Raw genomic sequence first — 15482 nt, 5'->3', positions numbered from 1 at the left:
CAGGGGATAGGGGTTTGATTCCACTACCCCGTTTGGTGGAATTAGAGCTTCCCGAGGGCTCGAGATTGGTCCCGAGGCTAGGTTTTGGATTTGAAGTTTGGTATGGTTCTAACTTGTGACCATGACTAGGTGTACGCTAAAGCTCAGACGGGATCGTGCTAGAGGGTTGAATCGAACAAAGCTATTGGAATCTAAAGGTAAGAAAACTGCACCCGGTTATGTGATTGTGTTGGGACTAAGAGCTCCCTATATCTGTACGATGTCATAGATGGTATTATGCCATGGGACATGTGATAAACGGCCTAAGAGTGCCGTAAATAATATTTGCGCACAGGGCGCTGCTCGGCCACTGGTAGCTGAGGACAGCTTAATATTCACTGAGCTCGGTTTAAACGGGCCAAGTCAGTGGGGTAGATAGAGGGTGCGGCCTAAGGGCGTTGACCCTGGTTATCATGTGTGAATTGATTATTGGTATGAAGTGATGTACTTGGTATGCTGAATACTTGATTAACGTGAATATTTGGAATGAATATTTGGAATGTTGAGTATATGATTATACTGCATGAGTTATCTGGTTGTTTGCTTGATGATTATGCTCTGTTATTGTGTTTTCTTGCTGGGCCTTGGCTCACGGGTGCTACGTGGTGCAGGTAAAGGCAAGGGCAAAGTGGACCAGTCCTGAGATGGAGAGCTTTGGGGCTGAATGTACATAGTCAGCTGATTGGTCGCCACGGCCGAGGAGTGGTACAAGATGAGAAAAGCCTAATTGTCTGTTTCGCCCTTAGAGTGGCTAGTAACCGTACTTTTATCCAGAAATTTTGTAAAGTGTCTTTTAACGCTACTACTTTTGGGATCCCATGTAAAAATGTTTGATTATAAGAGGTGAAACTTTTGAGACCAAAATCTTTTAACCCTAGTTCAACTATAGTTTCAGTAACACGTTTCTAACAGATTGACTTGATTAGCAAGTCTTGCACTTTTATAAACACATAGTGTAACGGTCTTGGCTATCTAGGACGTTACAGATATGGTTAGGCTTATCTAGGAGCGTGGTATACGCTTGACCGACCATATGGTCGGTTGGAAAATAAAACGCCAAGTACGCTTGGCCAGCCCTAAGGCTAGCTATACAAAAAATAGGGCATTGGGCCCCGGGGTGACTCTATAGTCACTTATCTAGGGCAACGGGCCCTGGTGTGACTCTATAGTCACTTATCTGGATTGAATGCATGCACGAGTAGGGTTATTACTACTAGGTATTATATTTATGATTCTGTAATATGTTATTAACTGCTTATGACCATGTTTAAGTTTTTTTGCTCAGCCTTGGCTCACGGGTGCTATGTGGTGCAGGTAAGGGAAAAGGGAAGTTGGACCAGCCATGACTTGGAGAGCTTCGGTGGAGGCATGTACATATGCAGCTTGCTCGACCACCATGATCGGGGATTCACAGAGGAACTAGGATTAAACCCTTATTTTGTCGCTTAGTCCGGCTTGTGTTATAACCATCCTTTTGAGTTGTAAATGTTTATTTTGGGATCCCATATACGAACTTAAACTTTTTAATGAAAGTAAATATTCATTTGACCAACATTTTTAACCCTAATTCGTTAATTACTTCTAGTAACACGTTTATGTCCAAATGACTTTATCAACAAGTCCAACACTATTTAAAATACACAGTGTAATGGTCTTGGCTATCCAGAGTGTTACTATTGGATTAGCTTATACATGATCTTTATTTATTTTCATGTATATCTAATATTAAACAAATTAATACGAGATAGCCTAAAACATGTTTCTAAAATTGAATTCAAAGATAAACAAATAATAGAATACTTACAGTATACGCAGCGGAATTAAAGAGTCCTTCCTTCAGTTTCTCTAACTCTTGTATCCTCTCTGTCGCAGAGTATTATCAAGAAACTGAACTGATCTTCTATTTTCTTCACAATCTTCCAATGTATCCTTAGAACCACCTAGACTAGTGTGGGCAATTCTCAACACATGAGATAGATATAGAAAGAAGAAGAGAAAATAACAAAGAGGTTTAGAAAAGGACTTGTGTTTAGAGAGAATCTAAAACTATCAGAAAATCTGACTTGTGACTTACAAACTTATGTTTTGACTTCTCTCTAAGCACTCCTTTTATAGACTCAATTAGGCCATTTAATTTAATTAAAAAAAATCAATAAAATAATAGCCATTTTGAAGCCCTAGGTCGAAATTATCATGGGTTATAGGCCCGTGAAATTTCCCATTTGATTATAAGTCCATTGGACTTAAAATCAATGCCTGTATTATTTTTTATTGATTTAATTATTTAAATCCTTTATCAAATTAATTATTTATAATTTGAACCTTGATTTAAATTTATTTATTAATTTAGATACCAATTCATCTTAATTAATAAATCTGCCATAATTTCTCTTTTCTTCTCAAAATTACACAACTCTGTGAAACTATCCAAAATTGACCTGGTCAACTTTGATAATTCTAATTGATGATTAAATCAATTAATTGAGACTATCTAGATGATTTTATCCAAGGTACAATGGGGACCATGGGCCTATGAAATCAAGCTCCAATAAGTTATCATAAATCTAACAAATAAATTTACTAACTTATTAATTCCTCGTGACTCCACTATAGACTTGGAATTGCACTATTGAATTCATAGAACGCTCTATAACAAATATAGATACGCTATTAATTATCCATTGTTACAACCATAATTGTCACTCAATCCTCTATAGACGGTCTACAATGAGATAGGACTTAAATACCGTTTTACCCCTCATTGTATTTTATCCTTAAAACACTTAGTTCCTTGTAAATGATATTTCAGTAAACTAATTTAATTACTGAAATGAGATCTCTATCATTTAACACCTTGAACCAAACTAAAAGGAAACCATCGTTTCACTTCTTCATCAGAAGCTATAGATGTTCATATCTATGATTAACACTCCCACTCAATTATACTACCGAGTTCCCAAGATGTAAGTATGGGCTAGTCCGTAGGGTAAGCTGGTAACGAACAAGTCAAAGAACTCAAATAATACAATCAGTTAGAATACTAACCACTCAGAATTGAGATTGAATTGACCTATGGTCAACTATATGATATGACTAGAATAGATAATAACGGTATGTTTACTTATCTTATCAACTGTCAATATCGGTCCTATCCGATGTAACAAATACATCTGTTCTTATCTACTTTGCTAATGTTCTGGAAAGAACATAACACTGTAATGTGTAAGTAGATCATATCGTAGATTGGCAAGTCAGTGTAAATCCTATGCACTGACTAATCTTAGGACTAACTTATTTTGAACATATAATCATATTTATATTCCACTGTGATTACGTCACTATAAATAAGATTAGCTATATGCTTGGGATTTAATAGAAGTTTATATTAAACAAATAATCATAAAAATAAAACATGTGAGCAAAGTGATTAACCAAGTCAAAAAATGATTTCTATTCTTTTATTGATAATAAAATGAGATTACAAAGAATTTTGGTTTTAATTAGGACATAAAACCCTAACAGTTACAACAAAACCCTTCAATTGTTCCATATAGATATCCTCATCGAGATCTCCATTTAGGAATATCAATTTGACATTCATTTGAATAACATAAAGGTTATATATTGATGATAAACCAATCAAAACTCTTATTGTGGTTGTCCTAGCAACAGGTGCATATGTGTTAAATTAATTGATTCCTTCCTTTTGTTTAGAACCTTTAGCTACTCATTTATCTTTAAAGGTTTGTATGTGCCATCGGTAAGATATTTCCTCTAAAATACCCACTTCCACCTAATTGGTTTTGAACCTTGTGAAAGGTCTCCCAATTCCCATGTGTGGTTTGACATAATTGAATTCATCTCATCATTTATTGCCTCCTTCCAAAAACAAAGTCTCTCGAACACATTGTGAAATTCCGTTTTTAGTAATTACCAAATTAATTAAACCAAGTGAATTAATTAAAGTGCGGAATGGTAATTAACTGTTTACACAGAATACAATTTTGTCGGGACAGAAATCAAACTTGTCACGACAGAAACTGAACACAATAAAAAGACAGTGCAAAACAATAAAGAACACAGCGAATTTTTACAAGGTTCAGAAACCTTTTCAGATAACCTACTCCTTGGGGCCACGCCCAGAGAATAAAACCAATTAATAAAGAATCACAAGTACAAAAACATTGACTTAAACAAAACAAGACTCCCTCTTGAGATTTGCCGCAACTTGTTGTACTTCTCTTCACTAATCTGATCTTGATTGAAACGCTCAACCACTTGAACTCCCTTCAATGGTCAGCGAGTGCTTGCATCCTCCCGACGCAAGGCTTGTAAAAATCTTCTCCCAAAGACTATAAACGTTGTGTTCAAATTACAATGTGTATTCACCCATGAACATGGTATAAACTCACCACTAAAAACTAAACACACATAATTCTACAAGATCACATGAATACTTATGATCTTGAATACAAAGAGGAACTCTCACAAATATTACAATAAAGCTCACGAATAATGCACCAAGGAGTTCAACTTTCTCACTGCCTTTAGAGCCCTATTTATAGAGTCTTTTTCGTGCTCACAAAGGCAGAGAAATAATTCTTCTAATAAAGGCAAGAATCACAGTAGTTAATCTTGATTGATGAAGAGTTGCCTTTTTTAGAAAATGCTGATCCGACAGATGCGATATCAGTGGGGACAGCTCAGACCTGTGTCGGATCAAAACAAGCTCAAAAAGGAAACAATAATTAATGACATTAAGAACCAGTTTCCTGATTGCAATCCTTGAGCTGCACGAAAATATATCAGCAAATAATCCAAAAACAACTTTGGGTAAGTACCGAATATTTGCAATAAACTTTGTTTCCTTTATAAACAAAATGAGACAATATAAGCTAAATAAGGAAGCACATTATTGTCCAAAATTCACACAAAAGGAAAGAGGATTTCCGAAAATTTCAATAAAGGAAACCAAACAATTCCGAAAATTATAATAAAGGGAAACAAATATTTCCGAAAATTATAATAAAAGGAAAACAAATAAATCAACCAATTTATCTTTTAAGAAAAAAGATATTTCTATAAAAATGCAAATTAGGATTAACACATTGCTTCTTGGTAAGTTTTGGGATCATCCTCGATTTGAAGAATCATAGAAAATTCCAAGTGAATTTTTCATGTTTACCATATAGTATCTCTACTCGAGAACATTTCTCATTTGAACCAAACTCTTTAAGTCTTTGGCTTCTCCAAGACAATATAGGTTGTTCATTACCCTTTGGCTCTTTCTTTTCACGAGATTCTCCAACACTTGTGGATTCACTACAAGAAAAAGACCTTACAATAGCGTTAAATTTAATGTTATGCCATCCCATGTTATTAAAAGTCCCGACTATTTCATAACGTTTTCAACATGAGATGAGAGTTTGCAATTGAAACTAATACTATATCATTTTATAAATCTAATCGTAAGATGTCATGACATTTTGTTTGCGTCATCTCTACTTACATGTAGATCACAAATGCTTACCTACGATGGTGTTTCCAAATGTTTTCTTTAATGCTTTTCATAGCATTTTTTTAACGTAATGTAAACAATTTTATAAGACTTTATTTGTCATATATTTCCATTATTTTTTATATACAAGTACACCATGCATATATTTAGAATTTAATTACACTATATTTAAAATTTATGTTTTTTTTCATTTTTTCTTGTAATATCCTGAATGTCCTTAGTTTAATAATATAAATAAATGAGGCCAAATTCATTAAAAATAATTTAAATTATGTTTTACACATTCTATCTAGTTGTTTGAACAAGTATCATAAAGCTACAAAATCTCTTTCGCAAAGTATAAACTATATTTTAATACAATAATTTAAAAAAATACAAACAAAGTGGTCGAAACAAAATAATTCAGCCATATTATTTATACAAATTAATCCAAAATGTTCTAGCATATTCACTTGTTCATCAAGCTGTGTCCCTGAGAAGACAATAGCAAACAGAAAACATATAAATTGCTCAAGTAAAAATAGACCAAAACACAACATAAAAACAAGAATCGAAAACAAGCCACAATAAACATATGATAAGATGGATAGATTAATAATCATCACCAAAAGGAAAATTACATAATAAGAAAGGGGAAACATATAATATTTAGCAGTTAAAAATAAGTTTATTAGAAAGACTGAACGATGTTAACCATTACAAACAGTGACCAAGCTGTGAACAACTGTCTTTTAACAATAAATTTTATCTCTCCTCTTTCTGGAAAGATAACTCCTCCAGGGTGTTTGGTATGAGAATTTGATTTGGTGGGGAATGAGAATGTCAAATCTAACCCATGTTTGGTAAATTTATTTTTAATGGCTTGGGGGTTTGTATTTCCAAGTAGATGTCATTTTTTAGCTTAATTTTGGGATAATCTTAACTCTCTAAACACTTGAATTTCATATTCCTTTAATCTAAACCCCCTCTAACTCTACTCCCCCAAACTCAAACCTCATACCAAACACCCCCCAGTGTATTGTTAACCCCAGTGTATTGTTAAAAAGCTTTCCTGCCTTAAATAAATAAATAAAAAAAATGTTATATATAAATATATATATAAGACAATTCTTTTATGGGGGCTTTACTTTAAGCCCTATCGGTAGGGCTCTCAGTGTTTCTCGACCCGTGAACCGTTTTCGGCGCGACTTTTTTTTATGATTGTGTATGTTGTAGCTATTTAGAGCATCCTGCAAATTTTCAGAAAATTCCGAATAGTTTACAGTACCGAAAACTAGGTTCAAACATGTTATTTTCCACGCACATAAAAAAAATTAGTTACGCGTGCTACAGCATGTTTGAATTTAGTTTTCGGTATTGTAAACTATTCAAAATTTTCTGAAAATTTGCAGGATGCTCTAAATAGCTACAATATATACGGTTATAAAAAAAATCACACCAAAAACTGTTCACAGGTTAAGAACACTGAGAATCCTACCGATTAGCTTAAAATGAAGTCTCTATCAAAAAAAAATTCCCATTTATATGTGTGTTAAAAGTTATATATATGTGTTAAAAGCATTTTTACGTGAGTTTGTCTAAGTCTGTCTTCACCTACTACTACTAATATAAATATATATATATATATATATATATATATATTTTGCTAGTACTAGTAGTACTGCAGTGAAAGCCAAAGACATCTCGGGATGGAGTGTTGATGTTGTTACTACTTGACTCGCACCTTAGTTGGACAAAAGCTTACAAGTAGAGCTTGCTACAGATCTGAGCAACCATTCCCACACACTTCTTCACCCGCATACAACTTGTTCTGCAGTGTGATTATAAAAAATAAAATAAAAAGACACAATTGTTAACCATATATATAGTGAGCAATTACAACCCATCACTTTTATTTAAGGGAGCGACATGCATTTATTTTTTTGACAACACTGATGTAGTCAGCTTGTATTTTCTACATCTTGATAAATTTTTTTCTAATTTTTTTTATATGATTGGTACATTATAATTATTTAAGACACATTACAAATTTTCAAGAAATTACGAATAATTTATAATATCGAAAATAATGTTTAAATAGTTAATTTCTACACGTGTATATAAAAAAAATAAGCACACGTACAATAAGCTGTTTGAATCATGTTTTTGGTACCATAATCTATTCGGAATTTCTTGAAAAATTATAGAATGTTCTAAATAGCTACAATGTACATCGTCATATAAAAAAATTTAAAATTGTATCAATGCAGGTGCCGAAAATAAAAAAATAATGCACCAGTGTTATCAAAAAGTTGAATCCGTAAATATAATTTGAGATTTAATCTATGCATGTCTCGCTCCATATAAATTCACATATAATTGTCTAAGAGTTTAATTTGATAAATTAAAGTAAAAGAAGAAAAGGAAACACAATGAGGCATTTCAGTGACTCTATCATTGTCAATTTTTTAGTTGGGTCAACTCAAATAATTAAATCACAAGAATATACGTGAATAAATCACAAGTAAGAATACTAATTGTTGTCTTTATTTGTTATACCAACAGCATAATATGAAGTGGAGAAAGAGAATGGTTCAAACATAATTCTAGTTTTTGGTCATTGAGAAGAAAGAGAATGTTTTTTTTATCATTGAGGGAAAACATGATTCTAGTTTTAAACTAGAAGATAAGCTAAGAGCTTGTTTTGGTTCTTTAACTAAAAAATAATTTTTTGTTCTAAAAGAGAAAATTATTTTTAGAAAACAAGTAATGTGTTTGTACTTGTTTTTTTAGAACAATTTTTTAAAAAGCTGAGTAAAAAAAAAAAAAAAATTCAGAAAACACTTGATCTATGTTCTCAAAAGTTCTCAAAGTTCTCTGTGTTCTCTCTCTCTCTCGATGGAAATGAATGAAGACACACTAATGGAGCTATGACATTTCTTCTCCGTGAGGCTCCGACTTCTCCTTCTCCTCCACCTCCATGAAGCTCCATACTCTCCTCTATTCTGCATACTCAAACCAATTCTCTCAGATTATGTGTACTATTCTTGTGCCCTAATTTTCTTACTTCTCCCCATATAGAAAATTTCTTTTGAGAATAACAAATTCCATATGCAGGGCATTCCTTCTTTATCTGCTGCCCTAGATTTTACTTCATTAGTTGTTCAATAACTATCCTGTCGAAGCTTCTCTTGAAAATCAGGTTGGTAATGGATCTTTATTCCTTCTCATATATGTTGTTCTTGATTTTATTATTTTCCCTTTTCTTGCTTTCTTTGGTTCAGAAAATGAGAAAAAAGAAAAGTTGGGTTTCATTTCTTTGTTTGTGTTTTGTAAGAAATCAACATTCAAAGGCTGAGGGCATATTTGTTTGTGTTTTCTTTTTATTTCTTTCTATTGTGTTTGGAGAACAAAAATCAACCTTTTTGGTTAGTAGAATTGTAGTGCCATTATTGCTGTTTCCGCCTAAATCATGGTCCCTATAATTGAGATACGCTTCTCTTGGATTCTTGGACACATATGGAGTCATGTAATCATAAAGCCTTCTAATCCATTTTATATGACCGAATTTCGTAACATTAATCCCTTCGTCATCAATAACAGCTACAAGATATAAAATCATGTATATGTTTCCAGCTCTGTGAGGGAATGGTGTTTCCCATTCCGGAATCTCTTTCATTCTCCCACCATAAGGTGTCATTTTTGCATGAAAGTCCTTCCAACCTCTTCTTCAAACAACCTTCCCCATATTCCTTCCAACCCATCAACCAGTATTGGCACCTTAACGTAGTCAGATTTTCCTTTGATGGGAACTTTTATTGGAGTTGGTCTGTCAAGCAAAACCTCATTTCCTTGTAATCTTCTCTTACAAGATCCAGTTCAAGGAAGCTTCTCTTCATGAATGGAAGAAGCCAATCAACTCCACCAAGGAACAAGGATATGAATGAAGCTTGAATAGTTTTATTGTTACTATTCCCTAAGCCATATTATCATTCTTTAATAAGATATTAGGTGGGTAAGAAGTTTGATGTAATAATTTTCATGAACAGTGTTTCTTGTGACTCAAATGGTTTATTTTTTGCATGTTATTATTGATGAGGACACCAAGACTAAAAATCCATGTCAAGTTCCAGTTGATCCAAGTCAAGAGGGGAGGAATGATGAGGACACCAGTTTAGGAGCTTGATCAATATTTAGCTTCCTGTAATGAGTCTTTTTATTTTTAATCACGTTTTTTATTTAGTCTTTGTTTATTTTGTGATAAGTCAAACATTTGACTTGTGTGAGTCCAATAGTCCTTTTGTCTTTAATTTTCGGTTTTCATTAGGAAGACAAAAAGCTTGTCTTTAATTTCGGTTTTCATGAGGAAGACAAAAGGCTTGTCTTTAATTTCAGTTTTCATTAGGAAGACAAAAGGTTGTCTTTAATTTTCGGTTTTTAGGAAGACAAAGGGGCTTGTCTTGATGTAATTTTCGGCTATATAATGCCTTGAAAACATTTGGAAAAACCAGATTATGTTGAATGAAAATTTGTGAGTTTTCTTCTTGAGTTCTTGAAGAGACTATCCGAACTTATCAAGGGTATCCCTTGTGGCATTCAATCCGACTTATCAAAGGGATTCCCATCCCCGTTTGTGGCGTCTTCCTCATACCAAGGTTCGTGCTTTGCTAAGCATAGGGTCGCGGTTTACCATTCCAAATTCCGTATGTTCTTGGTGGCTGCCATATTTGGTGTCGGGTTTCATCACAGTGTTGGTGTGGTTCGTATCAGTTGGTATCAGAGCTTAGGATCATTCGGTTTGGCCTATCCTTTTTTTTTTCTTTCATTTGTGTTTCTATTCTATTCGTATTTCAATTTTAGGGTTTCTGAAATAAAAAAAAAATAAAAAATTCTACTCGTGTTTTGATTTCTTTGTCCTTGTTTCCTTGTGAAATCTGAAACTATTCTAGAGCTTGTTGATTTCCTTATTTCATTTGTTTCCTTGTTTTTATTTTTTCGTTTCATTGTTCAAATCGTGCAATTGAATTAGGGTTTCTGAAATTTCCCCTAATTTGTTTTCTTTTTGTTTCTGAAATCGTGAATTAGGGCTTTGAGTTTTTCTCTTGTTCTAATTGTGGAATCTAAACTTTCATTGAGTTTCTCTTGTTGTTTTGTTTTGAAATCCGAATTTTGCCTTGGGTTTCTCATGTTCTAGTTGTGAAATCCGAAATTGGTATTGATAATTCCCTTGTTTCAATTGTGTCCCTGGTTTTCAATTGGTTCCTTTATTTTGTTGTGGAATCCGAGACTGTTATAGTGCTACAAATTATTTTGGTTTTGATCTTATTGGTTGAATCACAGATTGGATTTTGGGAATAATGGTTTTCTGTTATTGGGAGTGTTCTTGAATCACATAATAGTTTGTTCTTGAATCTGTTTTGGTAACACAGGTTGTTTGGGTTTCGGGTTGGCTATTGGTACTCATTTTTTTTCTTTACAAATTGGTATCTGGTTTCTCAAATTTGAGAGATAGAAAAAAAAAAAAAAAAAAAAAAGGCAAAGGAAAGGGAAGGAAAAGGGAAGGGATACGAGAGCAAAAAAAAAAAAAAAGAGTCTGGAAACCCTTCTTAAAATTTTTTGTTCTAATTTGTTCCTTATGGTCTAGAGGCCTTTTGACAAAACCCCACACAAGTGTTCCAAAAATCATCATTTTTTCGTCATTTTCACCAATTTTCGTCGGTGTTCGTTTGGTTTGTTTGGTTGGATTTGCTGCTTGAATACTCCATATTACCGTTGGATTAGTTTTGAAAGAACTTAAAGAAGAATACGAGTGGAAAAAAGGCAGAGGTGTGAGCCTATTTGAGGGTAAAAGCCATTGAAATTGAGTGAAACACGAGGGGATTTGAGTGAAAATATTATTTGAGCGAAACACGTGAGGGAGTGTGGTGAGGTTTTTTCTCCATATTATTCTAACCTTATTTTGCAGATTTCCATCATGGCACAAAATCCAGAGAAAGATGCAAGCAATGATATTCCGCCACCTGAGGTTCCGAATCTACAAATGCAAGCACTAATTGGGGAGATGCGAAGGATGATGAGGGCGGAGTGTGAGCAGATACATGAGAGGTTGGATAGGGTAGAAGAAGGAACACAACGGAGGCCACGGAGGAATATGGTGTACCAAAGGGAGGATGAGAATGAAGGGGATTTGGAAGGGTTAGTTTCTGATGAAGAGTTTGATAGGATGTCGGCGGGTAACCATAGGAGGTATGGTCGGGATAGAGAAGCTAGGAACCAGGTAGATGATTATTTAGGAAATATCAAGATGAGAATTCCAGCATTTCAGGGGAAGAGCGATCCTGAGGCATACCTTGAGTGGGAAAAGAAGATGGAGTTGGTTTTCGATTGTCACAACTACTCTGACATGAAGAAGGTAAAACTAGCTGTCATTGAATTTACTGATTATGCTATTGTTTGGTGGGATCAGTTGTGCATCAATAGGAGGCGAAATGGAGATCGTGCCATTGACACTTGGGAGGCTATGAAGAGGGTGATGAGGCGACGGTTTGTACCATCTCATTATTATCGAGATCTATACCTTAAGTTGCAGGGTCTTCGTCAAGGTTCCAAGAGTGTTGATGAGTATTACAAGGAGATGGAGATGGCTATGATTAGAGCAAATGTGGAAGAGGATTGGGAGGCAACAATGGCAAGGTTTTTGAATGGGTTGAACCGAGAGATTGCTAATCCAATTGAGCTACACCATTATGTGGAATTGGAAGATTTGGTGCATATGGCTATCAAAGTTGAGAGGCAGCTCAAGAGGGGTAGTACAAGTTCAAAGCCAAGACCGAGCCCACACCATTCAAGTGCAACACCTTGGCGGTCGAACTATCCAAAGAAGGAAGAAGACCAACCTACTTCATCCTTTACACCAAAACCAGCCACGACCCCTCAAGGTAAAACATCCCCTACTTCGTCCCATTCTAGTGAGATAAAATGTTTCAAATGTCAGGGGCGAGGACACATAGCTAGCCAATGTCCAAACAAGCGAGTTATGGTAATTCGGGATAATGGGGAGATAGATTCCGAAGAGGAAGATGATCTTGATGACATGCCACCATTGGAGGACGCTTCTATGGGTGATGAGGAGTTTGGGGCAGAATCTGGTGATATGCTTGCACTAGTCACACGACGAGCCTTAAATTTGCAAGCAAAAGAAGAGGAAGAAGAGGTGCAGCGGGAGAACATCTTTCACACTCGTTGTCATGTGAAAGATAAGGTATGCAGTGTTATTATTGATGGTGGTAGTTGCACTAACGTTGCTAGTTCTTCCATGGTTGAAAAGCTAGGGCTCCCAACGCTTAAACATCCTTGTCCATACAAGTTGCAGTGGTTGAATGATAGTGGTGAAGTGAGGGTTACAAAACAGGTGCTGGTATCATTTCGAATTGGCAAGTATGAGGATGAGGTATTGTGCGATGTGGTTCCCATGCAAGCTGGACACCTCCTTCTAGGAAGGCCTTGGCTATTTGATCGGCGAGTCCAGCATGATGGCTTCACCAACAAGTACTCATTCACGTTCTGTCAACGAACAATCACTCTAGCTCCATTGACGCCAAAGCAAGTATATGAAGACCAAGTGCGGTTGCAAAAATTGAGTGATAAAAAAAAATTGAGTGAGCAAAAGAAGGAGAGTGAAAAGATGAATGAGAATGAGAAAAAAAAGAGACAAAGAGAGAAAAGGGTCGAATCAAGTGAGAGAGAAAAGAAAGAGAAGAGTTTGATCAATGAGGGAAAATTAGAGAGAAAACAAAATAATTTTTATGCAAAAAAAAGTGAGGTTAAGGAGGCTCTTTTAAACACTAACCAACTTGATGCTAACAAGCGGGTTTTTGATCCCGGTGATTGGGTATGGTTACACATGAGGAAAGAGCGATTCCCAGCACAAAGACGTTCCAAATTGCTACCTCGAGGAGATGGGCCGTTTCAAGTGCTAGAAAGGATCAATGACAATGCCTACAGACTCGATTTACCAGGTGAGTATACTGTTAGTGCTACTTTTAATGTTTCTGATTTGAGTCCTTTTGATGCAGGTGACGATTTGAGGTCAAATCTTTCTCAAGAGGGGGGGAAACCAACTGATACGAACCACACCAACACTGTGATGAAACCCGACACCAAATATGGCAGCCACCAAGAACATACGGAATTTGGAATGGTAAACCGCGACCCTATGCTTAGCAAAGCACGAACCTTGGTATGAGGAAGACGCCACAAACGGGGATGGGAATCTGTTTGATAAGTCGGATTGAACGCCACAAGGGATACCCTTGATAAGTTCGGATAGTCTCTTCAAGAACTCAAGAAGAAAACTCACAAATTTTCATTCAACATAATCTGGTTTTCCAAATGTTTTCAAGGCATTATATAGCCGAAAATTACATCAAGACAAGCCCCTTTGTCTTCCTAAAAACCGAAAATTAAAGACAACTTTTTGTCTTCCTAATGAAAACTGAAATTAAAGACAAGCCTTTTGTCTTCCTCATGAAAACCGAAATTAAAGACAAGCTTTTTGTCTTCCTAATGAAAACCGAAAATTAAAGACAAAAGGACTATTGGACTCACACAAGTCAAATGTTTGACTTATCACAAAATAAACAAAGACTAAATAAAAAACGTGATTAAAAATAAAAAGACTCATTACAGGAAGCTAAATATTGATCAAGCTCCTAAACTGGTGTCCTCATCATTCCTCCCCTCTTGACTTGGATCAACTGGAACTTGACATGGATTTTTAGTCTTGGTGTCCTCATCAATTATTGTTTCTTTCACAACATTAAGAATTTTCACCCATGATATAATATCACTATCAATACAGCTTCAATTAACTTCAAGTTGGTCATTATTTAAACTCATTAGTGTAATATGTAAGTTTTATTAAATTTTTCTATCGTCTTAATTCTAAATGTTGAATGTTAATTTGTTAATGTTTGTCACGATATTGAGTGATACTATTGCAAGAGCATGACTGTGTAGGAATTTACTTGAATTATATCTGTAATTATGATGTCCTGGGATGCTTTGATTATAGAGAACTGATGTCACATTTAAGTTGAGATGCCTCTCCATGACATGTTTTTTTGGTGGGATATGACCCTAGTAACAACTACGAGTCCAATTCCATGTTTTATTATGTAGATGAATATCATGTTTCGAATTTTAGATTTCCATGCAGAAAAGGTTTTCTCCTACCATATCATGGTGAAAGATACCATTTGCAAGAATATAATAATGGAAGTAATCGACCACGTGGTATGAAATAACTATTCAATTATAGGTATTATTCACTTAGGAATGTCATTGAATGGTGATTTGGTATACTGAAAGCACGTTTTCTTATGTTGAAGATGATGCCACCTTACAAATTGAGTAGACAACATTTGATAGTTATTGTTTGTTGCACTCTTCATAATTTTAGTCGTCAACGCACAAAGTATAATCATATGTTTAGAGAATGGGAAGAAAAAGAACTTGAGGGTGAAGACAATATAGAAGAAGCTAACACTACTGTGTCAAGATGTGAAGTCAATTTATCTGATGAATCTACTGTAACAATGGCAAGATGTCGAGATCATATTGGACAATTTATGTGGACAACTTATAATAATTGAAATTAGTCAACTATATGTTATTACTATAAAATAATTTTAGTATTAAAATTGTATTTATGGGGACATATTGTAGACTAATGGTGATTTTCTATCTACTTTAAATTAAATATTTTATTTAAAATTTATTTAGGTATTAAAATTTCTCATATTTTTTAAGTATTATAATATTTTATTGATTTATCTAACTTTTAAAATTTATTTAGATATTAAAATTTCTAATTATATTTTTTCAAGCAATATGATATTTTGTTAATTTATATGAACATCAACAATATTATAACTAAGTAAAAATC

General features: G+C 34.5%; 1 protein-coding gene across 7 annotated transcripts; it reads left to right on the top strand.

Moving 5' to 3' along the window:
- Positions 1-8140: 8140 nt before the first annotated feature.
- LOC133823241 (uncharacterized) lies at positions 8141-15172 on the top strand. Of its 7 annotated transcripts, none has more exons than XM_062255902.1 (3): positions 8141-8574; positions 8654-8738; positions 11502-14603. In XM_062255902.1, exon 3 carries the CDS (start codon positions 11511-11513, stop codon positions 13779-13781), a length of 2271 nt encoding a protein of 756 aa, XP_062111886.1. In that variant the 5' UTR covers positions 8141-8574; positions 8654-8738; positions 11502-11510; the 3' UTR covers positions 13782-14603. The 7 variants fall into 7 exon arrangements, 1 of the variants encoding a protein (XP_062111886.1); XR_009888206.1 differs by lacking the exon at positions 11502-14603 and adding an exon at positions 14856-15172 and having other exon boundaries at positions 8150-8574; XR_009888205.1 differs by lacking the exon at positions 11502-14603 and adding an exon at positions 14610-14812 and having other exon boundaries at positions 8150-8574.
- Positions 15173-15482: the final 310 nt, after the last annotated feature.

Source organism: Humulus lupulus, chromosome 3, assembly GCF_963169125.1.
Source record: "Humulus lupulus chromosome 3, drHumLupu1.1, whole genome shotgun sequence".
NCBI lineage: Eukaryota > Viridiplantae > Streptophyta > Magnoliopsida > Rosales > Cannabaceae > Humulus > Humulus lupulus.
The sequence above is the reverse complement of the archived record's forward strand: the minus strand, read 5'-3'. Positions and strand labels throughout refer to the sequence as shown.